General features: G+C 44.5%; 1 protein-coding gene across 3 annotated transcripts in view; it reads left to right on the plus strand.

Moving 5' to 3' along the window:
- The first annotated feature begins 3,285 nt into the window (after window positions 1-3,285).
- Window positions 3,286-13,211, plus strand: part of sp1 (Sp1 transcription factor) — a 41,840-nt gene continuing 31,914 nt past the window's right edge. The window contains exons 1-4 of one of the 3 annotated variants that reach the window (XM_008103670.3): window positions 3,286-3,606; window positions 7,464-7,541; window positions 8,090-8,178; window positions 9,542-10,934. In XM_008103670.3, coding sequence (XP_008101877.2) covers window positions 8,110-8,178; window positions 9,542-10,934 — 1,462 coding nt within the window. In that variant the 5' untranslated portion in view covers window positions 3,286-3,606; window positions 7,464-7,541; window positions 8,090-8,109. Of the gene's footprint in view, window positions 3,607-3,771; window positions 3,933-7,463; window positions 7,542-8,089; window positions 8,179-9,541; window positions 10,935-13,211 lie in introns of those variants that run through there. The other 2 variants (XM_008103668.3, XM_008103669.3) reach the window with 2 other exon arrangements.

Here is a 13,211-nt window from a genome sequence, read left to right on the forward strand (position 1 = left end):
ACAAAATGAAGGTTTACCTTTTGGATTAAAAAAATACTTGCAAGCCATGGATGGTTGAAGTTGTGGGTACAGAACCAATAGATACAGGAGCCCAATGAATTTAAAGTGAAATTTGAAAAAGAATAGAGAAACAAGTTTAGTGTGGTGTTGGCCATAACGTAAATGAAATCTGGCCACTGAGTGTTTCCATTAGGGTAGACATCCTCAAACTGTGGCCCTTCAGCTGCTTGGACCTCCAACTTCCAGAAGCCCTAACCAGCTTGTCCAATGGTCAGAAACTGGGTGTTAGAGAGCAAAACAGCTGGAGAGCCACAGGTTGAGAATGCCTGCATTCATCAGCGATCCCTTGTGTCCGAGTATGATTGCCTTCCAAGTGTAGAGTGGGTCCGTAGGAGATTGTAGAGACCTATTATTGACCTGCATGTTCTTTCGCAGTGAGGATGTCTATTTACAGATGGAAGGCGGTCCTGATAAGGATTGGCTTGACGTGCCTTCTTCTTGATGCGCTTCATTCTGGACTCAACCTTGAGCACCACACCTCATTCATTCGGGACTCCGCCTTGAGTGCCACCTGAGCAAGGTGAGGAGAAAGGAGCAAACATGGAAATTACTCCAGAAACTACTGGCCAACCCAGGGTCTGGAACCCCTTTGAAAGCTTGAGTGATTCTAGCCATCTAAGAGAACAGATTGTGTTCACCCCAACAGCATTTCAATCCAGAAACTCTTCAGAGTCCTGGGAAATGCACATGGTCTATAGATAAGTTTGATTTCATCTGTCCTGTGGAAACTGACTCTGAAGACATATGTCATCAAGCACTGTATTTGCATCAAGCCAGAATAGATCAAGAGATGGAAGAAAAAAGACAAAAAGCATTGACAAGTTCTTTACTAAAAGCATCATTGTTCCATTTCCGTGGACAGATCACTACCGGTATGGATCTAAATCTTTCATTGCCCATTGACAGAGAAATAGTTGTGCAAGCTGCAAAACAAACCCTGTTTGCCAGACTGCACTGTTTCTGCCAGAAGACATGGATCTAGAAAAAAAATATTAGGTGAACATTTTAAAGAGGATGAATTAGCCAGCCAGTCTCAGGAAAGCCCGAGTACTTCCTCACTGAGAAGAAGCTCTTTTCTGATGAGAATGCTGAAAGCAGTGTCACTCCTTCCAGTAGCCTCCAGGTGGCTAGTTGTTCAAATGGCCAGGCTTGTTCCAAGTCTTATGGACATAGTTGGAGCTGAGACCAGTTGCAAAGAGCACCTTTGAGAGCAAAGATTTATCTACGTTTGCGGTCCAACTTGTAGAAATATCACGAAAACCTGACAATAACTGCAGACAAAAAATTTATGCAGAAAAAACTTCCAAACTATCTGAGCTGCTCTAACTTCGCTTCCTACGTATTTTGTGCATGCAGTTTTTATAGGATTCGCTTTTAGAGTTTCTTGTAGTCGAAGAGAATAACTTACAATATGAATTTTAGTGACCTGGGTGTGTGTGTGTGTGAGAAAGAGAATCCAAGTCCTGTTCAAAACTTCTTAAGATGAGATAGTTTCACTTAATGTGTTTAATAAATAAATATGGGCCTTTGAACCACCACATACCCATATTTATTTAGTTGTTTATTAATAAATGTTTAATAAAAAATCTTTGTATGTATGTATGTTGTTTTGTATTGTTTTTACATAATGTTATGAGCTGCTTTGAGTCCCATTTAAGGAGAAAATTGGGATACAAATAAAGATTTATTATTATTATTTCTACCTTTCGTCCTCCATTTGTGCCTCTTGGAATTTCGTAGGACTATTGGCAACAGCTGACCTCCAGTTATAGTGCTCAAGGGCCAGGGCTTCCCAGTTCTCTGTGTCTATGTCACAATTTTTAAAGCTGGTCTTAAGCCCATCTTTCAATCTCTTTTTCTGTCCACCAACATTCCATTTTCCGTTCTTCAGTTGGGAGTATAGTAACTGCTTTGGGAGACGGTGATTGAGCATTTGGACAACGTGGCCAGTCCAGTGAAGTTGATGAAAGAAGATCATCGCTTCAATGCTGGTGGTCTTTGCTTCTTGATCGCTGACATTTGTCCATCTGTCTTCTCAAGAAATTTGCAGGATTTTTCAGAGGCAATGCTGACAGAATCATTCCAGAAGTTGAGAGTGACGTTTGTAGATGGTCCACATTTTTAGGCATATAACAAGGGTTGGGAGGACAATAGCTTTATAAACAAACATCTTGGTATCCCTATGAATGTCCCAATTTTCAGACACTCTCTGCTTCTCAGTGGTGGCTCCTCAGTTGTAGAATTCCCCCCTTCCCTCCTGACCTTCTGAAAGAGAGTGAAAATGTGGCTCTGGGATCAAACCTTCAGGGAACAATTGTAGTGCATTAGATGGATATGTAATTACGTGCAATGACAATTAGAATGGCCCAGATTATGACGGCGGATAACGTGGTTTTAAAAGGGAATGTAATTTTTTAAAAATGTTTTAATGTGTTTTCAATTCAATTTTAAAATACTTTAACTGTACATTGCTTTAAGGCAGTGGTTCTCAACCTGAGGTCCCCAGATGTTTCTGGCCTACAACTCCCAGAAATCCCAGCCAGTTAAGAGTCCCATTCTATATATGGGACTCAATTTCACTACACCGCTATATATAATCCACGGATTTTGGTATCAACGGGAAGGGGGGTCTTGACACATGGAGGAAGTCACCTCAGAGGCGCCTCTTACATCATGACCGGAAGTGAGACTTTCTCCAACAAGTCTCAAGGGGTGGAAAACGAACAACGTCAGTTCTGGTTGCATAACCCCTTCGTTAAATGGAGGAAGGAAGGGGGTGGAATACACCCGAGCTAAAATGGCGCCAACGCCCGTCACCCTTTCCTAATACCCCACAGGAGCAGCCATTTCCATTGGATAATTCAAGGCCATCCTCAATCCTCATTGGAGCAGGCACCATTTCCTCTTTCTCTCCCCTTGCCATTCTTTGGCTGCGTAATCCTTCGCTCTGAAACGCTGGTGACACCGATTGGCTAAAAGACCCGTCATTCCACGCCTTCCTCTGCATGACGAAAGACCCTTGCGGCCCGCCTCGCCTCTTGATTGGATACCAGGCAGTCGGGTCCGACGAGTTCGTCACAGGGCCACACCGCGATTGGCCGGTTCCGACATCAGTTCCCAGTTCCGCCTCGGCAAGTTAGGCAAACACTCTCCACCAAGCCCCGCCTCCCACGCTTGGGTGGGGCTTCTTTCGAAAGGCGTTTCCCGAAAGGAGAGCTTTTGGTAAACTAACTGCTCCCCCTTCCCCCCCCTCCCGCATTTTCCACACGCTTTTTTTTTTTTTGGTAATCGCACGACTGGCTGTGCGCTAGGTCAGTCATCTCTAGCCACACCTAACGAGGCTTGTGATTGGAGCAGAGAGGCCGGAGGCGTGGCGCTTGGGCTTGGGGGCCGTGTGGGCACAGCTCCCTCCCCTCAGCAGGCCTTTGGCGGTCACCGGTGGGGGTTAGGCTTAGCCGCGTCCCACAAACCTCGCTGCCCCCGCCCAGGACACCCCTCCGGCGCCGCTTGGGCTCGCCTACTTCTTCGCCTCGGCCAACATGAGCGGTAAGGACGGGACCATTGGGGCCGGGCTGGGAGGGGGGCGCCGCCTGCCTGCTTCCCGCCGGCCTTCCCTCGCGCTCTGGCCCAGCCCCCCGGGGAGGGGAGGGGAGGGGAAGGGAGGCGGCAGGGCCAACCTGTGGCGGGGAGGGGCCCCGAGGAGGAGGAGAAGGGGCTTCCGAGGGAGGGGACGAGGAGGAGGCCGGAAGAGTGGGTTCGGGGTGGGAATGTCTCTCAGGGAAGGAAAAGGAAAGGAAGGCGGCGCGATCCCTCCCTCCTTCCTTATCCTTCTGCTACTCCTATGTAGTTAACTGGGAAACCCTTCATTAGAGGTTAGTATTTCCGTGTTGCTGGCCCACCTACCCTCCCACCCACCCATGGGTTAATCCCATTGGACTGCCCCCGAGCACGTGCAGAGTGCGCCTTTTTGTGGAGGCCAGGATTCGAAGTCACACTCTCTCAGCCTCAGACCCAAGGCCTTGCCGCGTAGGCCTCCGCAGGAGTTGAAAACCATCCTGGCGCCATTTTAAACCGCCGTTTGGCTCCGTGCTGCGGAATCCTCCGAGGTGCCCTTCTGACAAGGCCTCAAAAGCCTTACCTTGACTGAAGGAGAGGGTTTGTTGGCGCCCCAGGGCCCTTCCACACAGCCAGATAACCCAGAATATCAAGGCAGAAAATCCCATAATATCGGCTTTGAACTTGGTTATCTGAGTCCACACTTGATATTCTGAGATATAAAGCTCTGTGGAAGGGCCCTGCATTATCTGAGTCCACACTGCCATATGTTCCGGTTCAAAGCAGAAAATGTGGGATTTTATTTAGGTTTGTGGAAGGGCGGTCACCAGACTGCGGCTCCCGGGATTCCGTCGCATGGAAACGGGCGGTTTAAAGTGGTGTAACTGCGTTACAGTACCAGAGTGTAGGCTCAGCCGGAGTGAGGGGCTGGGTTCCAAGTCCAGGCTGGGGAGGTGGGATTCTTCCCAGCACCTCGCTGAGGACAGCTGGGGGCTGGAAGGAAACTCGGACCCCTTCCACACAGCTCTATATCCCAGAATATCAAGGCAGAAAATCCCATATCAGCTTTGAACCGAGTTATCTGAGTCCACACTGTCGTATATGCCGGTTCAAAGCAGATAATGTGGGATTTTATTCAGCTGTGGGGAAGGAGCCTCGGATCCTAAAATGCAGGAGTTCACCACCCATCCACTGTTTCTTAGGGCCCTTCCACACAGCCCTATATTCCAGAATATCAAGGCAGAAAATCCTACAGTATCTGCTTTGAACTCTGTTATCTAAGTCTACACTCAGATAATGTGGGGTTTTCTGCCTTGATATTCTGGGATATAGGGCTGTGGGGAAGGGACCTTAGTCTTTTTAGGACCCTTCAAGGGCCCTTCCACACAGCCATATAACCAGAATATCAAAGCAGACAATGTGGGACTTTATTCAGCTGTGTGGAAGGGGCTCCAGCTAGGCCCTGTATCTCAGGATCTGATCCCAGGTTGTTTTTGTTTTTTGTTTGTTTTTGCTTTAAACTGGATTATGTGAGTCCCCACTTCAGACAATCTGGGATAAACAAAACCTGGGATCACATCCTGGGACATATGACCTATCTGGAAGGGCCTTAGAAACTAAATACGACACATGTTTGGGTGTTTTTTTTCCAGGTTTTCCTTCCCGTATCTGTGCCTTCCTCGCGCAGGGATAAACAGAGCTGTAATTTCTTCTGGGGTGCATCTACACTGTGGAATTAATGCAGTTGGATGCCACTTTTACCGCCATGGCTCAATGCTATGTAATCCTGGGGTTTTTTTTTAATAAGGCCTTGAGCTTTCTTTGCCCAAATTAGCTTTTTTATGCCAGTGGTTTGCAACCTTTGGGTCTCCAGGTGTTTTGAACTTTAGCTCCCACAGTTCCTAACAGCTGGTAGTTGAAGTCCAAAACACCCAGAGGCCCAAAGGTTAGGAACCACTGTTCTATGCTTCACCAAACTACAGATCCTATGATTCCATAGTATTGATCCCTGTCAGTCAAAGTGGTGTCAAGCTGCATTAATTCTGTAGTGTAGATGCATTCTAACTTGGGCCCTTTCAGACAGGCCCTATATCCCAGGATCTTATCCCAGGTTTCTGCTTTAAACTGAGTCTGCAGTGCCGGATAATATATGATAAACAGAAAACCTTGGATCAGAACCTGAGATATAGGGCCTGTCTAGAAATGACCTTACTTAGGACAGTCTGTTGAGAAGACCTTAAACTCAACAATCACAGTGTTCAGCAAGCTTTGTTTGGCTTTTGCTAGTGTTTCTGCTCCCTTTGGGGCTAGCTGCAAATCAAAAGCCTGCATGCCCCTATGCCACTGTGAAATTAGTAAATTTTTTGCAACTGTTTTATGCTGAGTGCATGTTGTGTGGGGCTTTCTGGGTATTTGTGTAGTGTTCCACTGTCCTTTAAGGAAACAACAATGAAAAACATGATTCTGAGGGGAAAGGTTAAAAATGGACATGATATTTCCTTCGTTAATTTCCATTTGTGAAAAGGCACAAGGGTACTCAGGAAACCTAACTTTGAATAGATCCACATTAGAGAACATCTAAGATTTTTTTTTTTAAAAAAAACCCAGCCCATAACAAAGCATGTTTTTAAATAGCAATAAATGGACAAGATTGGTAAAATATTGCTTTTCTGATGAATTTGGGCTGCGCAGTCTGCTCTTTTAAGTGTACAACTTCCAACTATATTTCTCTCAAACTTAAACAAATGTGCCTGCTACTGGGAGGAAATGATCAGTGTGAGCTGTAGAGTAGTGCTACTTTATATTTGAATATGAATATATTACCCATTAATATTAATTAATAAATAAAAATACATACAATTTATAGACTGGAGACTAGTTCTTGGTCCAAGAACCATTAGCTGCCCGACCACAGAGAATGTGAAGAAAAGAAGTTAAAGTTGTAGCAAATTGAGTGTAGCCCCAAAATGAATCAAGTCCTTGTCACATTGGAAGGCAAAAGTTGTAGAGGGAACCGTAATAAGGTTCCACGTTTTTTTTCTAGCACATTGCTGTGTTTTGATCACCATCTCTCAGCAGAGCTCAGGTCATATAATTGTGACTCTGTAATAACGTGATTCATTGAGAAGAGATAATTTTGTTTTTAGATAATTCCCAAACTACAGTAACACATCCTGTCAAATACTACCACTTCCTCCACCCTGAGCTTCCATTTCACATTAAGATTACATGACACATAACACCCTCATTTGACATGCCACCTGATGACTTGATGGGACTTCCATTTATTGCACTTGTGTCCCACCGTTCCTTCAGGAAGCTTTAAAAGGGGGGGGGGGTATGGTGTTTATTTCTTATCCTGGGCGGCCATTCAGTATTGTGGCAGAAAAGGATTTGAATGATAAGTGTATTTCGTGACCATAGTCTGGTTTCAACATAACCCACTGTACCAATGGTTCTCATTGGGTCCCCAGATGTTTTGATCTTTAACTCCCAGAGATCCTAACAGCTGGTAACTTGCTGGAATTTCTGGTAGTTGTAGGTGAAAACATTTGGGGACCCACAGGTTGAGAACCACTGCACTATACTGTGCTACCTTTTCTCTTGCTCTCTTTCTCCGCCATAAGGATGTTATTTGAATAAATATTTCAGATTAAAGATCAGCCTCCCAATAAATTTAGACATGCTAGTTCCCCACATTACTCGTCCACTTGGTTGTTGATAACATAATCTTACACATTTTGAGAGTGGCAGAGTGGAAAAGTCCGTACTACCTTGGTTTTGTCATTTTATATAAGGGCCACCATTTTACTACATTGTTGTGTCTAATGTAATTTGATCATTCACAGATTTTGGTATTAGCAGAGGAACCTTATGGATACCAAGAACCCACTGAAGATGGTTTTTAGCTTAAATTCCCAGTTGAGGTACAGTAGAGGCTCACTTATCCAACACTTGCTTATCCAACGTTCTGGATTATCCAACACATTTTTGTAGTCAATGTTTTCAATACAGCGTGATATTTTGGTGCTAAATTCGTAAATACAGTAATTACTACATAGCATTACTGTGTATTGAACTACTTTTTCTGTCAAATTTGTTGTACAACATGATGTTTTGGTGCTTAATTTGTAAAATCATAACCTAATTTGATGTTTAATAGGCTTTTCCTTAATCTCTCCTTATTATCCAACATATTCGCTTATCCAACGTTCTGCCGGCCCGTTTACGTTGGATAAGTGAGACTACTGTAGTTACTTAACAGTATCCAGGTTTCAAGGTTAGATTCAGAACTGGGTACTTTGTATTGTTTGCAGACAAATGAGGTATTTTAATGTGTAAAATGAAGGAGGCAGACATTTTAAAGACCCGTATTTTTGAAATATCTGTGTTTTCACTGGATAAATTGCTAGCTGTTTACAACTTGTCTGATGACTTACTATTTGTCCTTGCAACATCCTATCCCTCTATGCAGACCATGATATTTCAGAAGAAATGGTTATTATCAAGAATGAGAAGCTAGATGAAGGCAGCAGTAATGATGGAGGAAATTGTGAGGGCCAGGTAAGTGGTGGTGTTTCTAAAATAACAATGTTATCTCTCAACACAGACATTTTGAATCAGTGGGAAAATATATTTAGGTCTTGAGGATAGGTCTGGTAGCTCAATATATTTTTCTGCTTCTTTCTGTGTGTGGTGTGATCATCTAGTCCAGTGGTTCTCAACCTGGGGTACCCAGATGTTTTTGACCTTCAACTCCCAGAAATCCTGACAGCTGGTAAAGTGACCGGGATTTCTGGGAGTTGTAGGCCAAAAACATCTGGGGACCCCATGTTGAGAACCACTGATTTAGTACCTTCATATTGCTTATCAACATGTGTTGAAATTCCAGCATTTTTGCATGGAGTCCATACTGCAAGTGTGATAATAGTATTTGTAGCTCTTGTGTTAAAGACAGGACAGCCTCAAAACAGGGTAGTTACTAAACTTGTGCATTTGTATGGAATTATTTACCATTCCTATTTGTATCATTCGTATGGCCCCGTTTCCGTCTGCTGCTTACGGAAATGGGAACCTATACAAATGGGTTTTTCTGTCCAAGGTCCGAAAAAAAACAAAGATTATTCTGGCCTTAGGTGGCAAAGCGCCAGGCCCTGCGAGCCGGGCCTACAGTCGAGCTCTCAATTGTAGGTCTGGCAGGCAGGGCCTACAAGCATCGAGTGCTTGATGGCTCGTAGGCCCGGCTTGCGTGCCCTGCTTGCAGGGCCTACAGTTCAATGCGCAATTGTAGGCTGCAGGCAAGGTCTATGAGCACTCGAGGGCCCGTTGGCCTGGAAGGCAGGGCCTATGAGCACTTGGCACCTGGCTGTAGGCTCTGCCAGCCAGGGCCTACAGCCAAGCACCGAAAATCAGCTGACCAAACTGCTACCTTTTTAAAATTCATTTCACTGTTTCTTTTGTTCCCGTGGGGTTGTGCCATTCCATGCAATCCAAATGGACGGAACGGTACAAAACCACGAAAGAAACAGATAAAACAGTATTCAAGCCCTACTCTAGTAGTTACATTTTGTTTCTGTAAATGTTAATTCTGAGCATTTGAATGTGAACTTCCTCTTTTAAGAATGATTTGGTTCAAAGTTGCTTTTGTTTGTGGGTTCATAAATGCAGACAACTTGTAAAGGCAGTTTTGAAAGTCACTCTGTTGTGAAAGCACTTGTTAACTCAGAAATCTTAACTGCGGCCTTTCTCTGATTGAGCTCTTGAGTCCAGTGCACACAGGTTCTGGTAGTGGGAAGGGCACCTAGTCCTGATAGGTTTTTATATCTATGTTCCCCATTCCCTTTCCACCCTTGTTTTGTACAACCCTCTAAATAAACAAAGGGGATGCCTGACTCCTACTCTCTCCATCTTTGTTTTTTTTTAATAGGAGTCCCAACATTCCCCTCTGGCTCTGCTGGCAGCCACATGCAGCAGGATTGAATCTCCCAGTGAGAACACTGATGGTTCACAGGGACAACAGGGAAACTCAAGCGAACTGGACCTTACCAGTCAAATGTCTCAAAATGGAAATGACTGGCAAATAATTTCTACTCCCTCTGGGGCTTCCAACTCCCCCAAAGACCAGGGGGGCAACAGCAATGAGGAAAATGATTCATCATCCAAAAACCAAGCTGCTTCCACTGGGCAGTATGTGGTTACTACCACCTCCAATATGCAGAACCAGCAAGTACTGGCAGGCTTGTCAGGAATGATACCCAACATTCAGTATCAGGTGATCCCTCAGTTTCAAACTGTAGATGGACAACAGTTGCAGTTTGCCACTACTCCTACCCAGGTCAGCGTCCAGCAAGATGCCTCCGGCCAACTGCAGATCATTCCTGGAACAAACCAGCAGCTCCTTACAAACAGATCTGGGGCAGGCAATATCTTGGCGGCTATGCCTAATCTTTTGCAGCAAGCTGTTCCTATTCAGGGAGTAAATACCCTCTCAGGACAGACTCAGTATGTCACAAATGTCCCACTGGCTTTGAATGGCAATATCACTTTGTTGCCTGTTAACAGCATTGCAGCCAGTTTGGCACCCACTTCCCAGTCGGTGACTTTAAGCAGCTCTGGTTCTCAAGAGAGCAGTACTCAACCAGCAGCATCTTGTGCTTCGGTCAGTTCCTCGGGTGTGACTGTATCCCAAGCCAACTCTGTTGGTTTTTTTACCAATGCCAACAACTACAATGCCACTACCACAACAAGTAATTTGGGCATCATGAATTTTTCCACCAGTGGCACTGTGCAGAGGACGAGCAGTGCTCAAAATACCGATGCTCTGCAGGTTCCTGGAGCTGCAGTCCAGCAAAGCCAACAAAAGGATGGTGATCAAAGCCAGCAGCAACAGCAGATCCTATTGCAGCCTCAGCTTGTTCAAGCAGGCCAAGCTGGCCAGGCATTTACTACTCAGGATGCTTTGCAGAACCTTCAGATCCAGGCTCTCCCTAATGCTGGTCCTATCTTTATTCGAACACCCACTGTGGGGCCAAATGGGCAAGTGAGCTGGCAGACTATTCAGCTGCAAAATCTTCAGGTTCAGAATCCACAAGCTCAGACAATCGCCTTGGCACCAGTACAGTCCCTGGGGCAGACTGGGACCACCAACACAACCCTCACACCAATAGCTTCTGCATCTCTTCCCAGTGGCACTGTCACTGTAAATGCCGCTCAGCTGTCTTCTGTACCAGGCCTTCAGACCATTAATCTTGGGGCCCTGGGATCTGGCATCCAAGTTCATCAGTTTCAAGGGCTTCCACTTGCTATAGCAAATACTACAGGTAAGTAGGAGTATTTATTAATACATATCATTGGTTTAAGGTCTACGTTTTAAAAAGCCAGTTTTATCTCCCTCATTATTGAGGCACACTAGACAGTATAAAGAACAACATGATAAAGAATGGGAATGAAAAATCAAAACTACAAAAGGCTGAATGTTTTTGTCACCAATTCATATGATACTGCAGTTGGCATATAAAGTTTCTGGAGGCATCACTATATTTTCAAAGCTTGTAAAACTGAGAACCATGTTAAATTTATAAGCAACCATTATCACATTTTAAAATTAGAATATATTAGTGTGGCTTTTTAGATTTAACAATGTAGCACATTTTTCATGCAGAAGTTTTTTTTTTACCTTTACTGTATTTCTTTACTAAGGAATAATGTCCTAGTGGGTTTAGAATGTTTACTCCCCTGCTAGATCAATGTACTTTAGAATTGTTGAAACAAGAGTTGGTCATTTGAAGTGGCTTGTGTAGAAGTCATATATGCTTGTGTAGAAGTCCTCATGTCAAGGGCAGGTTTTAGGATAAAAATTACAGATTTTGCTATCCATAGATAAGTTGACAGTCATTCTGCAGAGAGGGGAATGTATCAAGGCCACTTCAGAGGCAGCTGCCTCTGTTAATTTCCCCACCCAGGCATATAAAAAGACCAATAGTGGTGCCACAGCAGGGTGTCACTGCTTCTCCTGGGATGTATAGGATCTATAGATGCTATAGGGGTATAGCATCTAGAACCAGGGAAGTCATGCTACCCTGCCTTGATCAGACCACACCTGGAATACTGTGTCCAATTCTGGGCACCGCAATTGAAGGGAGATGTTGACAAGCTGGAAAGCGTCCAGAGGAGGGTGACTAAAATGATCAAGGGTCTGGAGAACAAGCCCCATGAGGAGTGGCTTAAAGAACTAGGCATGTTTAGCCTGTAAAAGAGAAGGCTGAGGAGACATGATAGCCATGTACAAATACGTGAAGGGAAGTCATAGGGAGGAGGGAGCAAACTTGTTTTCTGCTGCCCTGCAGACTAGGACACGGAACAATGGCTTCAAACTACAGGAAAGGAGATTCCACCTGAACATCAGGAAGAACTTCCTCACTGTGAGGGCTGTTCGGCAGTGGAACTCTGCCCCAGAGTGTGGTGGAGGCTCCTTTGGAGGCTTTTAAGCAGAGGCTGGATGGCCATCTGTCGGGGGTGCTTTGAATGCAATTTCCTGCTTCTTGGCAGGGGGCTGGACTGGATGGCCTATGAGGTCTCTTCCAACTCTACTATTCTATGATTCTACCGTATGTGCTAATGGTAACCTCTTGCCTTTCACCACTCAGAGGAGGGGGTGGTTCCTTTTAAAATAAGAGTTAAAGTGTGTTACTCACTGACCTGTGGATAAGGTGATTCATGTTTTTTAGGTTGATTTCACTGAAATTTCTACACATCTATATATATAAAACAGTGATGGCATCAGGGCAGCGGACAAAACAACCAAACTACAGGCCCCCCAACCTTGAAATTTGACAACACAACCCATCATTCACGGCTCTAGGTTGATACAACAAAAATAAAATAAAAGTAAAGTCCTAATTACAGGGAGAGGAATAATAGTTTTTATCCAATTGCTGCCAGTTTGAAGGCTAAGCTCTGCCCACTTGGTATGCTAGCAACCTACTCAGCCCAGGGGACAGGCACAGTTAGGCCTCACTTAGGCCTCTTCCACAGATTATCAGATTTTAACTGGATTATATGGCAGTATAGACTCAAGGCCCTTCCACACAGCTATATTACCCATTTAGAATCTTATATTATCTGCTTTGAACTGGATTATCTTGACTCCATACTGCCATATAATCCACTTTAGTGTGCATACTAAACATAAAGACAACCATAAAACAGACATTCAATGCCACCACTACCTCAACAATTTCTCACCAACACCACCAGACAACGCCACAGCAACGCGTGGCCGGGCACAGCTAGTGTATATATATAAGTTATTCCAACAAAGGAGTATTCCACTTCCCCACAATGGTTTTGAAATGTGGCTTTTTGGATGGGTCAGGAATGCTATTGCTCTGTCCTTCAGTAACTTACACTTACCCAGTCTTGGGAGACACTTCTTTAAGTGCTGTCCCATACAGCTGCTGCAGAGAAGCACAAATCTCTAGGTTTGTGTGAATGTGCTTTCAAGTCACCTGTTAAGACAACCATATAAATTTCATAGTGTTTTCTTAAGGACTACTCAGATGTAGTTTTGCCCATCCCTTCCCCTGGAAATGTGACCT

Source organism: Anolis carolinensis, chromosome 2, assembly GCF_035594765.1.
Source record: "Anolis carolinensis isolate JA03-04 chromosome 2, rAnoCar3.1.pri, whole genome shotgun sequence".
Classification (NCBI taxonomy): domain Eukaryota; kingdom Metazoa; phylum Chordata; class Lepidosauria; order Squamata; family Dactyloidae; genus Anolis; species Anolis carolinensis.